Source organism: Taudactylus pleione, unplaced genomic scaffold, assembly GCF_031769625.1.
Source record: "Taudactylus pleione unplaced genomic scaffold, aTauple2 ptg000529l, whole genome shotgun sequence".
Classification (NCBI taxonomy): domain Eukaryota; kingdom Metazoa; phylum Chordata; class Amphibia; order Anura; family Myobatrachidae; genus Taudactylus; species Taudactylus pleione.
The window spans coordinates 2,728,193-2,742,057 of NW_028284931.1; the positions used below are offsets into that span (position 1 = coordinate 2,728,193).

Genomic DNA, 13,865 nt, shown 5'->3' on the forward strand with positions numbered 1-13,865 from the left:
TTACCACAATTAAGCTGTAGGAACATCTCAAGGATGATCGGTGGAAACAGGATGCACCTGAGCTCAATTTTGAGCTTCATGGCAAAGGCCGTGATACTTATGTACATGTGATTTCTTAGTGGTTTTTTTTTATTAAATTTGCAAAAATCTCAAAAAACTTTTTACACTATGTCATTATGGGGTATTGTATGTAGAATTTGTCATTATGGGGTATTGCAAAAATGAATTTATTCCATTTTGGAATAAGACTCTAACATGACAAAATGTGGAAAAAGTTAAGCTTTGTGAATACTTTCCGGATGCACTGTATCAAATTGATTAGTGCAGTCTCCTGGTACGTTCTATTATGTTGTATTGAGAATAACGTGTATTTACTTAAAAAATTGCAAAAAAGCACAGATGGTGTAATGATTAGCATTACTGCCTCGCAGCACTGAGGTCGTGGGTTCGATTCCCACTATGGCCCTAACTGTGTGGAGCTTGTATATTCTCCATGTGCTTGCATGGGTTTCCTCCGGGTACTCCTGTTTCCTCCAAGACACCAAAAATATACTGGTTGGCAGGGCCGGCCCAAGCCTAAATTTTTTGGTAAGCGAATATAGATTTTAGCACCCCTTATATGTATGATAATTGTGTGATTTAGATAAAATATTGGAAAAGTAATTAACATAATGCTGATATGAGTGGCTAAGATCATAAGTGTCCATTCTACTAACAATACCATGAACTCTATAGCCCTGCGACACACACACTCCAATCTACCCTAAAACACCAGCTTTTGAAGCCAGTGCAAGATCATACTTATTATTATTAGTCTTAACGTTAAACTCTGTCCTATGTGCCCTGCATCTTCTTTACAGTGCTATTGACTGCTCCCTTCCAGCTCCTCTACACTGATTTCTGTCAATGCTAAGGTGCCACTACACTGGGTGCATCTCAAAGTTGCCCATGATTGTCAGGCTATGCACCAATAGGGAGGGTTGGCACACATGCAAGTCCTGGCATGCTAGGCATAAGTCTCATTCATCACCCTGCTCCTTCTCTCACACTTCAGCCACTCGTCTTCTCCATCACCCTGCTCCTTCTCTCACACTTGAGCCTCTCCTCTTCTCCATCACCCTGCTCCTTCTGTCACACTTCAGTCTCCCCTCTTCTCCATCACCCTGCTACTTCTCTCACACTTCAGCCTCTTCTCCATCACCCTGCTCCTTCTCTCACACTTCAGCCTCTCCTCTTCTCCATCACCCTGCTCCTTCTCTCACACTTCAGCCTCTTTTCTCCATCACCCTGCTACTTCTCTCACACTTCAGCCTCTTTTCTCCATCACCCTGCTCCTTCTCTCACACTTCAGCCTCTCCTCTTCTCCATCACTCTGCTCCTTCCCTCACACTTCAGCCTCTTTTCTCCATCACCCTGCTACTTCTCTCACACTTCAGCCTCTTCTCCATCACCCTGCTCCTTCTCTCACACTTCAGCCTCTTCTCCATCACCCTGCTCCATCTCTCACACTTCAGCCTCTTTTCTCCATCACCCTGCTACTTCTCTCACACTTGAGCCTCTCCTCTTCTTCATCACTCTGCTCCTTCTGTCACACTTCAGTCTCCCCTCTTCTCCATCACCCTGCTACTTCTCTCACACTTCAGCCTCTTCTCCATCACCCTGCTCCTTCTCTCACACTTCAGCCTCTCCTCTTCTCCATCACCCTGCTCCTTCTCTCACACTTCAGCCTCTTTTCTCCATCACCCTGCTACTTCTCTCACACTTCAGCCTCTTTTCTCCATCACCCTGCTCCTTCTCTCACACTTCAGCCTCTTCTCCATCACTCTGCTCCTTCCCTCACACTTCAGCCTCTTCTCCATCACCCTGCTCCTTCTCTCACACTTCAGCCTCTTTTCTCCATCACCCTGCTACTTCTCACACTTCAGCCTCTTTTCTCCATCACCCTGCTCCTTCTCTCACACTTCAGCCTCTTCTCCATCACCCTGCTCCTTCTCTCACACTTCAGCCTCTTCTCCATCACTCTGCTCCTTCCCTCACACTTCAGCCTCTTTTCTCCATCACCCTGCTACTTCTCTCACACTTCAGCCTCTTCTCCATCACCCTGCTCCTTCTCTCACACTTCAGCCTCTTCTCCATCACCCTGCTCCTTCTCTCACACTTCAGCCTCTTTTCTCCATCACACTGCTACTTCTCTCACACTTCAGCCTCTCCTCTTCTCCATCACTCTGCTCCTTCTGTCACACTTCAGTCTCCCCTCTTCTCCATCACCCTGCTACTTCTCTCACACTTCAGCCTCTTCTCCATCACCGTGCTCCTTCTCTCACACTTCAGCCTCTCCTCTTCTCCATCACCCTGCTCCTTCTCTCACACTTCAGCCTCTTTTCTCCATCACCCTGCTACTTCTCTCACACTTCAGCCTCTTTTCTCCATCACCCTGCTCCTTCTCTCACACTTCAGCCTCTTCTCCATCACTCTGCTCCTTCCCTCACACTTCAGCCTCTTCTCCATCACCCTGCTCCTTCTCTCACACTTCAGCCTCTTTTCTCCATCACCCTGCTACTTCTCTCACACTTCAGCCTCTTTTCTCCATCACCCTGCTCCTTCTCTCACACTTCAGCCTCTTCTCCATCACCCTGCTCCTTCTCTCACACTTCAGCCTCTTCTCCATCACTCTGCTCCTTCCCTCACACTTCAGCCTCTTTTCTCCATCACCCTGCTACTTCTCTCACACTTCAGCCTCTTCTCCATCACCCTGCTCCTTCTCTCACACTTCAGCCTCTTCTCCATCACCCTGCTCCTTCTCTCACACTTCAGCCTCTTTTCTCCATCACCCTGCTACTTCTCTCACACTTCAGCCTCTTTTCTCCATCACCCTGCTCCTTCTCTCACACTTCAGCCTCTCCTCTTCTCCATCACTCTGCTCCTTCCCTCACACTTCAGCCTCTTTTCTCCATCACCCTGCTACTTCTCTCACACTTCAGCCTCTTCTCCATCACCCTGCTACTTCTCTCACACTTCAGCCTCTTCTCCATCACCCTGCTCCTTCTCTCACACTTGAGCCTCTCCTCTTCTCCATCACCCTGCTCCTTCTCTCACACTTCAGCCTCTCCTCTTCTCCATCACTCTGCTCCTTCCCTCACACTTCAGCCTCTTTTCTCCATCACCCTGCTCCTTCTCTCACACTTCAGTCTCCCCTCTTCTCCATCACTCTGCTCCTTCCCTCACACTTCAGCCTCTTTTCTCCATCACCCTGCTCCTTCTCTCACACTTCAGCCTCCCCTCTTCTCCATCACTCTGCTCCTTCCCTCACACTTCAGCCTGTCTACTCCATCACCCTGCTCCTTCTCTCACACTTCAGCCTCTCCTCTTCTCCATCACCCTGCTCCTTCTCTCACACTCCAGCGCCTCTTCCCCATTACCCTGCTCCTTCCCGCACACTCCAGCACCTCTTCTCCATCACCCTGCTCCTTCCCTCGCACTCCAGCACCTCTTCTCCATCACCCTGCTCCTTCCCTCACACTCCAGCGCCTCTTCTCCATCACCCTGCTCCTTCCCTCACACTCCAGCGCCTCTTCCCCATTACCATGCTCCTTCCCTCACACTACAGCGCCTCCTCTTCTTCCTCACCCTGCTCATTCCCTCGCACTCCAGTGCCTCCTCTCCTCTATCACCCTCCTTACTTTACAGTCACAGCGATAAGTAAATATCAGAGAAAGCAGGTCAGCAGTGTTGCAGCCACTCCTCCTGACATGCCACCATGCCCGTCCCCCCTACCCCAGCAGCCTGAGTGGTCAGTGTGCGTAGTACACTGAGCCAATGCAGACTGCCTGTCACTACTAGAGCGAGGATGCAGGCACAGCTCAGTGATTGGTAGTGCCCTGAGCATGGCTCCAATGCTTTCACTGTGTGGGGTGCGGGGCTCTGGTAAGAGAGGGGTACAACTCAGCGCCAAGTTCCCCATTCTCCCAGTGGCCCAATCAGCTCCTGGCAACAATCCCACAGGAGACAAAATGTGTCTACAGGTAATTTTGGACAGGATAATATTGATGACATGAAAGACAAAGTGCCATATTATGTCCCTATTTAGTTTAATACTAAATTAATCTCAGGATAAACCTGTTTATCCAAATTATTTTTAATCTCATTTAAATTCATCTACAATGAAATCAGCTCCAAATGGTGCACAAAATTTAGTATTGATAGCATTTGTACTTTATTCATGCGGCATTGGCTGGCATTCAAGGTAAATAAAGCAACAGGAGAGTGAGACTTAACAGGACTTCCGAAGTCTCATACATGGAACCCTGGAGTCTTCACGTTGGAAACTCAAACTTATGCTGGGTACACACTTAACGATGTGTACTCAGCCAATGTGTGGTGTGGCTGGCATACAGGTCCGACAGGCGATATCGTCAGCAGGGCCAGGCTGCATTCCGCTGCTGTCACGCCGTCATTCCTGGTATCGGCAAGTGTACACGCACTTGCCGATGGCAGAACTCTGAGTGCTACATTTTGAAAATGGCAATTCCCTCAACAGTTGTTGACAGTGTATCTGAGCAAAGCAGCCACTGTTCTGGTAGCCACGGCATGTGAGAATTATCTCTGGGAAAAATGTGTGAACGTTAAATTTCATTGTTACAATTCCTTTAAAATCTGTAGGCCCAGAAAGCACACTGGGTGGGATGCATGACCCATCACATTTTGAATGCGATGCATCCCGCCACTGTTCGCAAGCATAAAATAATCGTATCTCCCGATAAGAGCTATCCTTTCCAATAGAAGGACTGCCGGGTTTATGACCCATAAGTTCTTCTGTGCATGCGTCAAGTGATGTGGGCGCCGATGGGGGCGGTGGGAGCAATCTGATTGGATCCCTCTCTGGGGATTTACGAATAGAAGCCCACAGGCTTCTATTGGGCAACACCATCTAAAGATGGCATTACCCACTGCATCCAAGCCCCATTTTCAGAGGTTTGACCACAATATCTGCAATGATGCATCCCAGCCACCAACTTACTGAATAAGCAAATAAGGATAGTTATAAACAAATACTACAGCAAATTAGCGAAAGCATAGTAACACCAGTAGTAAATACTTTTTTTTTCATTTATCAATCTCATTAGCAATCTTTATGTCATTTGTCTGTCATGTTGTCATATATGAGTCCCTATTATATATATACAGTGGCTTGCAAAAAAAAATCAACCCCCTAAAAATTCAACATATTTGTCTCTATTAAAAATGACAGCTACACAGTGTGTTCCATACAGCATTTTTTATTGTAAACCAGTAGTCTCTACTTTTTCAAAAATAATAATTTGAAGAATGGGGGGGTTGTCAAAGCCCTAAAGCTAAAGTCCTTCATATCCCCTGTTGGCTAGGACTCTCATGTTTTCCCCAATACAGTCCTATTTTTTATACACAAAATCTATAACTCTGCTACTTATTTTCCCATTATTGCGAATCCTGATGCATTAGAATGAATAGGATAAGTGGGGATAGTTACATGAGACTGTGACTTCAGGTATGGGGTGGTTGAGGGTAGGAACCTTTCCGCATGATTGTAGTGTCCCTACGTTCTGCTGAGTTTTTCCCATACTATTTAATTGTATTAAAGACAGCTTCTCCAAATGACAAATTCTGTTCATTATTTTAGTGCTGCTATTTATATATAAAAATAGTATACCTGTGGTGTAAGTTCATCCCAGTTGCCCGGAGACAAGTTATAATAATTGCCCCTTCCCTTCCCCCCCCCCCTGTATGGTGGCTTCTCAGGTGCTGGGATGTGGTGCCATGTATTGGGTGGCCGTGGAGATACACTCCGGGTACATAGTTTCAGTCATAAGTGGGATGAATATGTTATGGACAATGGAGGAGGTGCCCCTTCAGAGCTGGAGCCCGGCGGCAGGTGCCTCCATTGTCTCCCATAGTTCTTCCCCTGTAGTATACATTATGACAATATATACTGCATAATGTGATCTTGAGCAGCACATCCGGTTGTGATATGTATTACCGCTGGCCGCATGGTCGGCGGTTCAATTCCCGACAGTGGCTGCCCGACAAAGGAGGAAATCCTTATCGTCCTAAAGGAAAGTATTTACTAACCTAACCCCCCTAACCCTCCTTAGGGGTGCCTAACCCTAACCTCCCCTCCTGTGCCTAACCCTAACCTCCTCTAAGTACCTAAACCTAACCCCCCCTTCCCCGCTGCCTAAACCTAAGTCCCCCGGGGGGTGTCTAATCCTGACCTCCCCCCGGGTGTGCCTAACCCTAACCCTCCCTCCCCCTAGCCCATGCTGCAGTGCCAGGCATCCACTCGATCGGGATGCCGGGCGCCGGTCTCCCGACGTCGGGCAAATTATAGGCGTCTACATTTAGATGCCTGTCATTCGTCCCTAGTCGGGATAAAGCAGTCTGGAAGCCGGCGGTCTGCATTTAGACTGTCGGGATCCAGACTACATCCCGCACATCCGTGTAGTCCTTCTATGTTACTTGTTGTCCTTCCTACTGACGTTCCCATGGACCCCTATTGCATGTTTTGGAAGATTAATGTTTGATTTTAAACTATTAAGACCTGAAGCCAGTTGTATTTTGCAAGGCATAATTGTGACATAAAGTAGAGAAGGGAGTTGGTGAGGGGGGTTTCATAGGAATGATAAGGATCTACGAGGATAGTTTTCTGAAACTAGCAGCTAGCATATTGTAAATGTGCAGCTCATATTCATGTGGCGTTGATTCAGAAACTGTTAAGTTATGTTATCATGTCCAGCATTCATTTATTTATTACCTAGTGGAAGTTCAAATCGTGTGTCAAGCAAGATGCGGTGAAAGGTCGGATCTTTGGTTCCACAGATCTCATTATCTGTCATGATAACCTGCGAGTCGAGAGTCAGCCATTCTCCTGGACCTTCCTGTGAACAATTAAAGTTTGGGAAGTAAAAGATGAATGGATCTTGTCTCTCCATTTCAATAGATAAATGTTGTATTCTGATCTATTCATCAGCCCTGCAGCCCCTGTGCAATCTGATTATAGCTTTTTACTGCTATAAAAAAGGGAGCTGTCTTTTGTAGCTTACTTTTATAAAATATATTTTAATTTTCTGGGCATTATATCAGATTAGTGGGCATAACCACAGAATACACTTTTCCAAAATTCTTTCCAGAGTAACTTTTATGCAACTAGTGCAGTTCTACAAAATGTCCCAAATATACAGGTAGTAGCAGAGCCGCTATATATGCTTTTTGCAAAGTTTGAGTAATTATGGTGTCAAGAGCAATGGTTACATTTCCTGTAACTAAGCTAATAACTAAACTAACAGCTAAAACAATTACTTAAATATTATCTAATGGTCCAATTTCAATAAGGGTAATTTTATTGAATGAAAAGCTAACATGACTGTGAAGGTAGAGAAGGGTGCATGCTATTAAAAGTTTGATTTCTAAGCAAACTTTTATTGTGATCATTGCAGATATGGTTCCCGATCATTACACAATCCGTCACAGAATTCTGACCAGCTACCTGTTTATAAGGGCCCTACATTAAAGTATGATCACAATATACATTATCACAGTTGATGGTGAATTACTCTGTATATCATGTAATAGAAAATAGAAAGATATAAAATAGAGAGGGAGAAAATGAAAGTAAACAACCTAAACAATAAAAGAAAAAAAAAAAAAAACATTTTTAGATTTTTAATCCACCGAAAGGGCTCTATTTATTAACATTATTTTTACTAAAATAAAGTGAAAAAGGGTGTTTTCACACCCTTTTCACATTATTTTAGTTTCACCTATAGTTATTACAGGGCAATTGGAGTAGAATTAGTAAAATTCTACTCCAACCCCCAATATCACTTATTTTTAGTAAAGCAGATCGTATTTCCCATAATTGTAATGGGAAATGTGATCCGACCACAGTTACTAAAAATAAATTGTAAAAAAATATCGGGGGAAGCCCTGTGATAATAACGCCACCTGGAGGTGGCGTTATCCAGGGTCTCCCCCGGTTACCGGGCTCCCACTCTGCTCTAACGGGGAGAGCAGAGGCGGGAGCCGGTACCAGTAATCAGCTATGTGGTCTAAGCAGACCGCAAGCTGATTACTGTAAAAAAAAGAAAAAAAAAATTAAACATTTTTTTTTTTTACTTACCTGAATCCAGGGACCGGTGATCGGGCCTCCAGTGATGGCTACTCTCCGGTCAGCTGGTCTCCCATAGTGCACTGGGGCCCGGTCATCAGGTGATCGGGCCCCAGTGCAGTATGGGAGATCACCTGATCGGGAAGCCTGGAGAAGATCACCGGAGGCCAGGAGGTGCAGGTAAGTGTAATGAAGGGAGGGGGAGTATCGGGGGTCCGTGATCGCGGGGGGCGGGGCTTAGCACCGGGGGCGGGGCTTAGCGCCGGTGGGGGGGTAGTAGCGGTGGTCGGTCGGCGCATGCGCGGGCTCTTAGTCGCGGTATTTTTTCCGAAAATACAGCGACTAGAGTGCGGATGGGATCCGCAGGGACAGAGCTTTATCGCAAGCTCTGTCCCTGCAAGGGATTTATAGTAAATCCCTGTGATATTGCCTGAATTCGCAATGCGAATTCACTCGGTAATATCACACTACAATCCGCATTCAATGCGGATTGTAGTAAATAGAGCCCAAAGAGTAGAGCAAATATTAGAGGTTTTCTGTAAAGTTTGAGGTAGAAAATTTGATGTATTGAGACTAGAGTGGAAAATGAAACTTCTCATATAATATACAGTATATAATGACTTGCTGTCATTGTTTGCTGGTCAAAGTAACCAAATTGCTTAAGGCCTACAGTATGTCACCAATGATTAAAAATGATTTCTATATGCAGTTTTAACACCTGAGGTCCTGAGAAGGAGTTTGTACACAGACCTTACAGACTTTGGCCCTGATTCAGAGGCGGACGCTCTGACCAGAGCGCTCGCTCTGAATCAGGGCCCACCTCCATTAATATGGAGCGTCCTCCTGGATGCTCGTATAGCTGTGGGTCACCACCCACAGCATATACGAGCGTGCAAAATGATGGTCGCGATGGTCTTGACCATCGCGACCATCGGAACTGCGAGTAAAAGCCTGCGGTTGAGTTTCTCAACCGCAAGGCCAGGAGTGATTTTGGCTCTATCAGAGCCAAAATCACTCCCACTGACATCACTAGTGATGTCAGTGGGGCCGGCTTCAGACGGTAGGCGTTCCCTTGGGAACGCCTCCGTTTGGCAGGCAAGCCCCCGGCACGCCCACCAAAGGGGGCGTGCGGTCAGTCACCATCGACAGCACGCCCCCTTTGATGAGACACTCCGAGCGAAGGAAAGTCCTTCGCTCGTCGGGTCTCGCGCATGCGCACGACGGAGCTCCCTCCGTCGTGCGCATGCGCAGTGGGGAACATCGACCCACTTGCGAGCGTACTGCCGCTCGCGAGTGGGTCTGAATGACCCCCTTTGTTTTGTGTAACAGAATTGCTAACAAACCTTGAAGATAAACATGGTGTTGTCTGTACCAGAGTGGGTATACTAAGCACTATGGGCCAAATATCAGTCAGAACATGATCATAAAAAATAGGTTTGAAAGCAGAAACTTTAGCATATATGAATAGGGGTCTTCCCTCTGTTTAATTGGGGCTCAACTAAGACAGAGAGCTATGTGTTTAGTTCTTCTGCGATATGATTGACTATCGATTCTAGGCATCATTCGCTGACGGGTCCTCCTCAGATGATTTGCAGATGTGAATGATATATTTAAAGACCTTCACATTTAAAAGCTGAGTATTAACGTATAATTGATTATTTTGACTTGCATGCTGTTTTGTTAATATTACTTAAATGCACCAATAAATTGTATTTCTATATTTTAATATAATATTGCACAGGTTCTCAAACTTGGTCCTCAGGACCCCAAACAGTCTTCTTTTCCAAGTATCCTTATAGAATCACAAGTGAAATAATTAGCTCCACCAGTGAATCTTTTAAAATGTGTCAGTAAGTAATGACTACACCTGTGCACCGACTGGGTGAGCTGGAAAAAGTGAAATGTGTGGGGTCCTGAGGACCGAGTTTGAGAACCACTGAAATATTGAATATCAAAGTACATTTACTGATTGACACAAAATCATATAAAATGTCGAAGAGTTACAGCCTATTGTAAGTGAACCATTTTTCAATGAATTGCACATATTGAGCATAACAGATGATCCATACATATGACACATGAAAAACATGCAGTTATCAAAGAAGTAGGCAAGACTGATAGACACGACAAAAGTGCTGTAAAAGAATATGAATAAACAGACATCTTCAATGCATTGTGACTGGAGGAAATGGGGGTCCACTTTAAAGGTGTCCACACACGGTAAGATATTATGCACGATCTGGCCGTTTTCGACGAATCGGAATGACAGATCGTGTGTAATATTTGCACATCGTGAGCGTCCACTCACGATAGCGATGACGATACGCATACCCGCTGATTAAGTGGACTTAATCAACGCGAGCTTACGACCCGCACTTACTGACCCGCACTTAATCGTGTCGTCAGATCTTTCCTGCTGCAGAAAAGATTTGAAGATCTTGTTCACGATCCGGCGGCATATCGTTCAGTGTTTATGCCTGAACGATATGTTGTTCGGATCAGCAAGATGCTGCATGCACAGATCAGGGAGATCCCTGATGCATGCATCAAGACACATATGCACGCACGGATCATTAAGTTACCTTAGCGGTTCTCACCATTGAAGTCAATGACGAGAACCGCTCATTGGCTGAGAGACGGAAGGCTCGCCTCTCTCAGCCAATGAGCACTCAGCACCGGGATTTCTATAGTGAAATCCCGCCGCTGATCCATCATTCGGGAAGTACTGTGTTCAGTGGTCCGTTTATTTTCATTTTATTGTTTTGCCAAGATCTGGGATGCCTACATGGAACAAAGAGGAGGAGGTGAGTATGGTATTATATTTTTACAGGTACCCACAGATTACTACTTGGAGAAGTGGACACGAATGGCTACAGGGATACTAGGTGAGTATGAGTGATAGGGAGTGTGAGTGTGCATGTGTGTGCATGTATGTTTTAATAAACTTGTACTTTCACGGTGTGTGTGTACTGTGTTTGTTTTAATATTTATTTGCAGTGGAACTATAGGTACCAGCGGGCCCGTAATGCCCTGCATGCTGGTACTTGTGGTACTCCAAGTACCAGCATGCGGGGGAGGCTTGCTGGGACCTGTAGTTCCACTGCAAAAGATAATATTTTTACTTCTATCAATTGTACCACGCTACACCTTTCCACGGGTGCCGGGCAGGGCCAGTTCTCCCTTTACACATGGTACGCAGCTGCGTAGGGCACCACATAGTGAAGGGCGCCTCAGCTGCGTACCATGCGGGCCGCAGGCAGTCTGTGTCTCTGTGACACAGCTGCACCGCGTGTGTAGCGCTGACCGGACGGAGTTCGGTCAGCACTACACAGCACAAACACACAGCCGCCGGAGCCGGCAGCTGTGTGTTTGTTTTAGCAGCTGATGAGAGTCAGACAGACTCTCATCGGCTGCTGCTCCCACTGCCAGAGCCGGACATCTTCCGGCTCCCGCAGTGGGTAATGGGAGTGATGTCATGATGTCACTCCCATAATGCAAAGCGGCGGACGGAGGAGCTGATATCGGCGCCGGGACCAGGAGCAGGAGCGGGTTTCAGGTAAGTGGGTTTTTTTTGTATTTTTTTATTACGTTTCTACTGCGGGCGGGGGGAGGTGGATTACTACTGGGGGCACCACAAGGGGGGATTACTACTGGGGGCACCACAAGGGGGGCTACTATTGGGGGCACTACAAGGGGGGGACTACTACTGGGGGCACTACACGGGGGGGCTACTACTGGGGGCACTACAAGGGGGGGAATACTACTGGGGGCACTACAAGGGGGGGAAATACTACTGGGGGCACTACAAGGGGGAGATTACTACTGGGGGCACTACAAGGGGGGCTACTACTGGGGGTACTATATAAGGGGAATACTACTGCACACGGCCCACTGCACAGGGGGTTACCACTACCGGTGGCACTGTAAAAGAGGCACTGCATAGGGGGCGCCAAAAAATATACTCGCTTACCAAAAAATGTGGTCTAGGGCCGGCCCTGGTGCCAAGGATAGCCCTGGGCTATCAGCCCAGGTCTGGGGTGCCCTTGAGAGGGGTTCCCCTTTATTGGGGGGTCCCCACCTCCTCAGGGATGCCTAGCCTGAGCTGACTAGCGGTCAGTAGTAATGCTTTGGTCGGGGGACCCGGTGAAATGGTTCCCCTGCCTGTGGCATTACTCCTCCACTAGAAAAAGCTTGGTGCTGGTTATGGATAATACAGGGGACTCCTACGTAATTTGTCCCCTGTATTTTCACAACCAAGACCGGCTGTGAAAAGCTCGGGGCTGGTCGTGCTTTTGGGAAGGGGGGGGGGCGACGCCGTTTTTTTTCCACTCTTTATTCATTTTTTTAACACAGATGCACGGACGGATCTTACAAAGATACTTGTAGTACGGATTGCACTGATCCATGTGTGCATCTGTGACAGATGCTTGTATCATTGGTCTCACTGATCCGTGCAAGCATCTGTCTGCTATCGCGCACGATCTGATGATATGCAAATCATTAGTTCATGCCCGATAGATCTTGTGTCACATCGTGTCCTGGAGTGCCGGTGAGCTGCCGGGGAAGAGTTCAAAGGAAATCGTTAACGAGATAGTATCGTTGCCTACATCGTACTGTGTCTAGGGAACGTAAGTGTGTGCTGAGTAAAAAGTTAGACACAGTAGTGGTAAACAAGATGTCAAATGTGTTTATGGAACTGGTATCAGGTACATTATTGATGGTGACCATTTTGTATTTATTTCTATGTTTCCATGATCATTACCTCATTAGACTGTCGGATGGTTCTTAATGGGATCCATACAGTTCCCACCATGGTGTCCCAAATCAATCCTTTATTCCAGACTTCCACTGTGAGTCCAAGGTCCAGTCTGCTAATCTCACTGCAAAAGAAGATAACTTTAAATTGTGACAGGAACGATTGTGGCTCTTGTAATGGCCAACCCACTCACTCCCTTTTACTCACAACATGAAGTCTTGCTCCCAGCAAGGCAGGTTGCCTCTTACTGCAATGGTTGTGCTCTTCACATTTTGTACTTTTAGGGTTACATAGGCATTAAACTTCTCTGTCAAGAAGCAAACAAATACCAGGTTTATTCAGGCAATCTAATTATGAAACTCTGTATTTAATTTAAAAAAAAATATATATATAATATATATATTAGGGGTGAGCGGGTTCGGATTTCTGAAATCCGAGCCCCCCCGATCCGAGTCCGATCCGAGTCAGGCTCGACTTTTCCCGCCTGACTCGGATCTGAAATCGAGGCAAAACGTCATCATCCCGCCTTCCGAGTCTCGCGGGATTTGGATCCTATATAAGGTACCCGCGTCGGCGCCATTTTCTCACTCGGCTGTGGACAGTGAAGAGGGAGGGTGGGAGTTAGGGCTGTGTAGTGTAGTGTAGTGCTGCTGTTGTCCACTACTTCAAAGTCCATAGGGGCTGGCTGTGTTGTGCTGTGCTGCTGTTGTTAATAGGGGCTGTGTCCACTACTTCAAAGTCCATAGGGGCTGGCTGGACTGTGTTGTGCAGTCAGTTCTCCATAGGGGCTGTGTCCACTCCAAAGTCCTGTGCAGTGTCCCAGTCCTAAAGGGGTGCTGTAGTGTTGTCCAGGGGGTGCTCTGTCCATCAGGGGTGCTCCCCCCAAGTGCTATAAAAATAATATATTTTCTGTGTTTGTGAATTGTGTGCGCAGTAGCCGCACGTGCATCAACAAAGTAGTGCCAAGCG

At 46.6% G+C, this 13,865-nt stretch overlaps 1 protein-coding gene across 1 annotated transcript in view; it reads right to left on the bottom strand.

The window, feature by feature from the left end:
• The window catches only part of UNC13A (unc-13 homolog A), a 239,759-nt gene that overhangs the window by 168,769 nt on the left and 57,125 nt on the right, over nt 1-13,865 (bottom strand). Inside the window, exons 3-5 of the mRNA XM_088450825.1 lie at nt 13,104-13,203; nt 12,903-13,020; nt 6,788-6,911 (exon numbers count right to left, since the gene is read on the bottom strand). Of these exons, the coding sequence (XP_088306951.1) occupies nt 6,788-6,911; nt 12,903-13,020; nt 13,104-13,203 (342 nt within the window). The remainder of the gene's footprint in view (nt 1-6,787; nt 6,912-12,902; nt 13,021-13,103; nt 13,204-13,865) is intronic.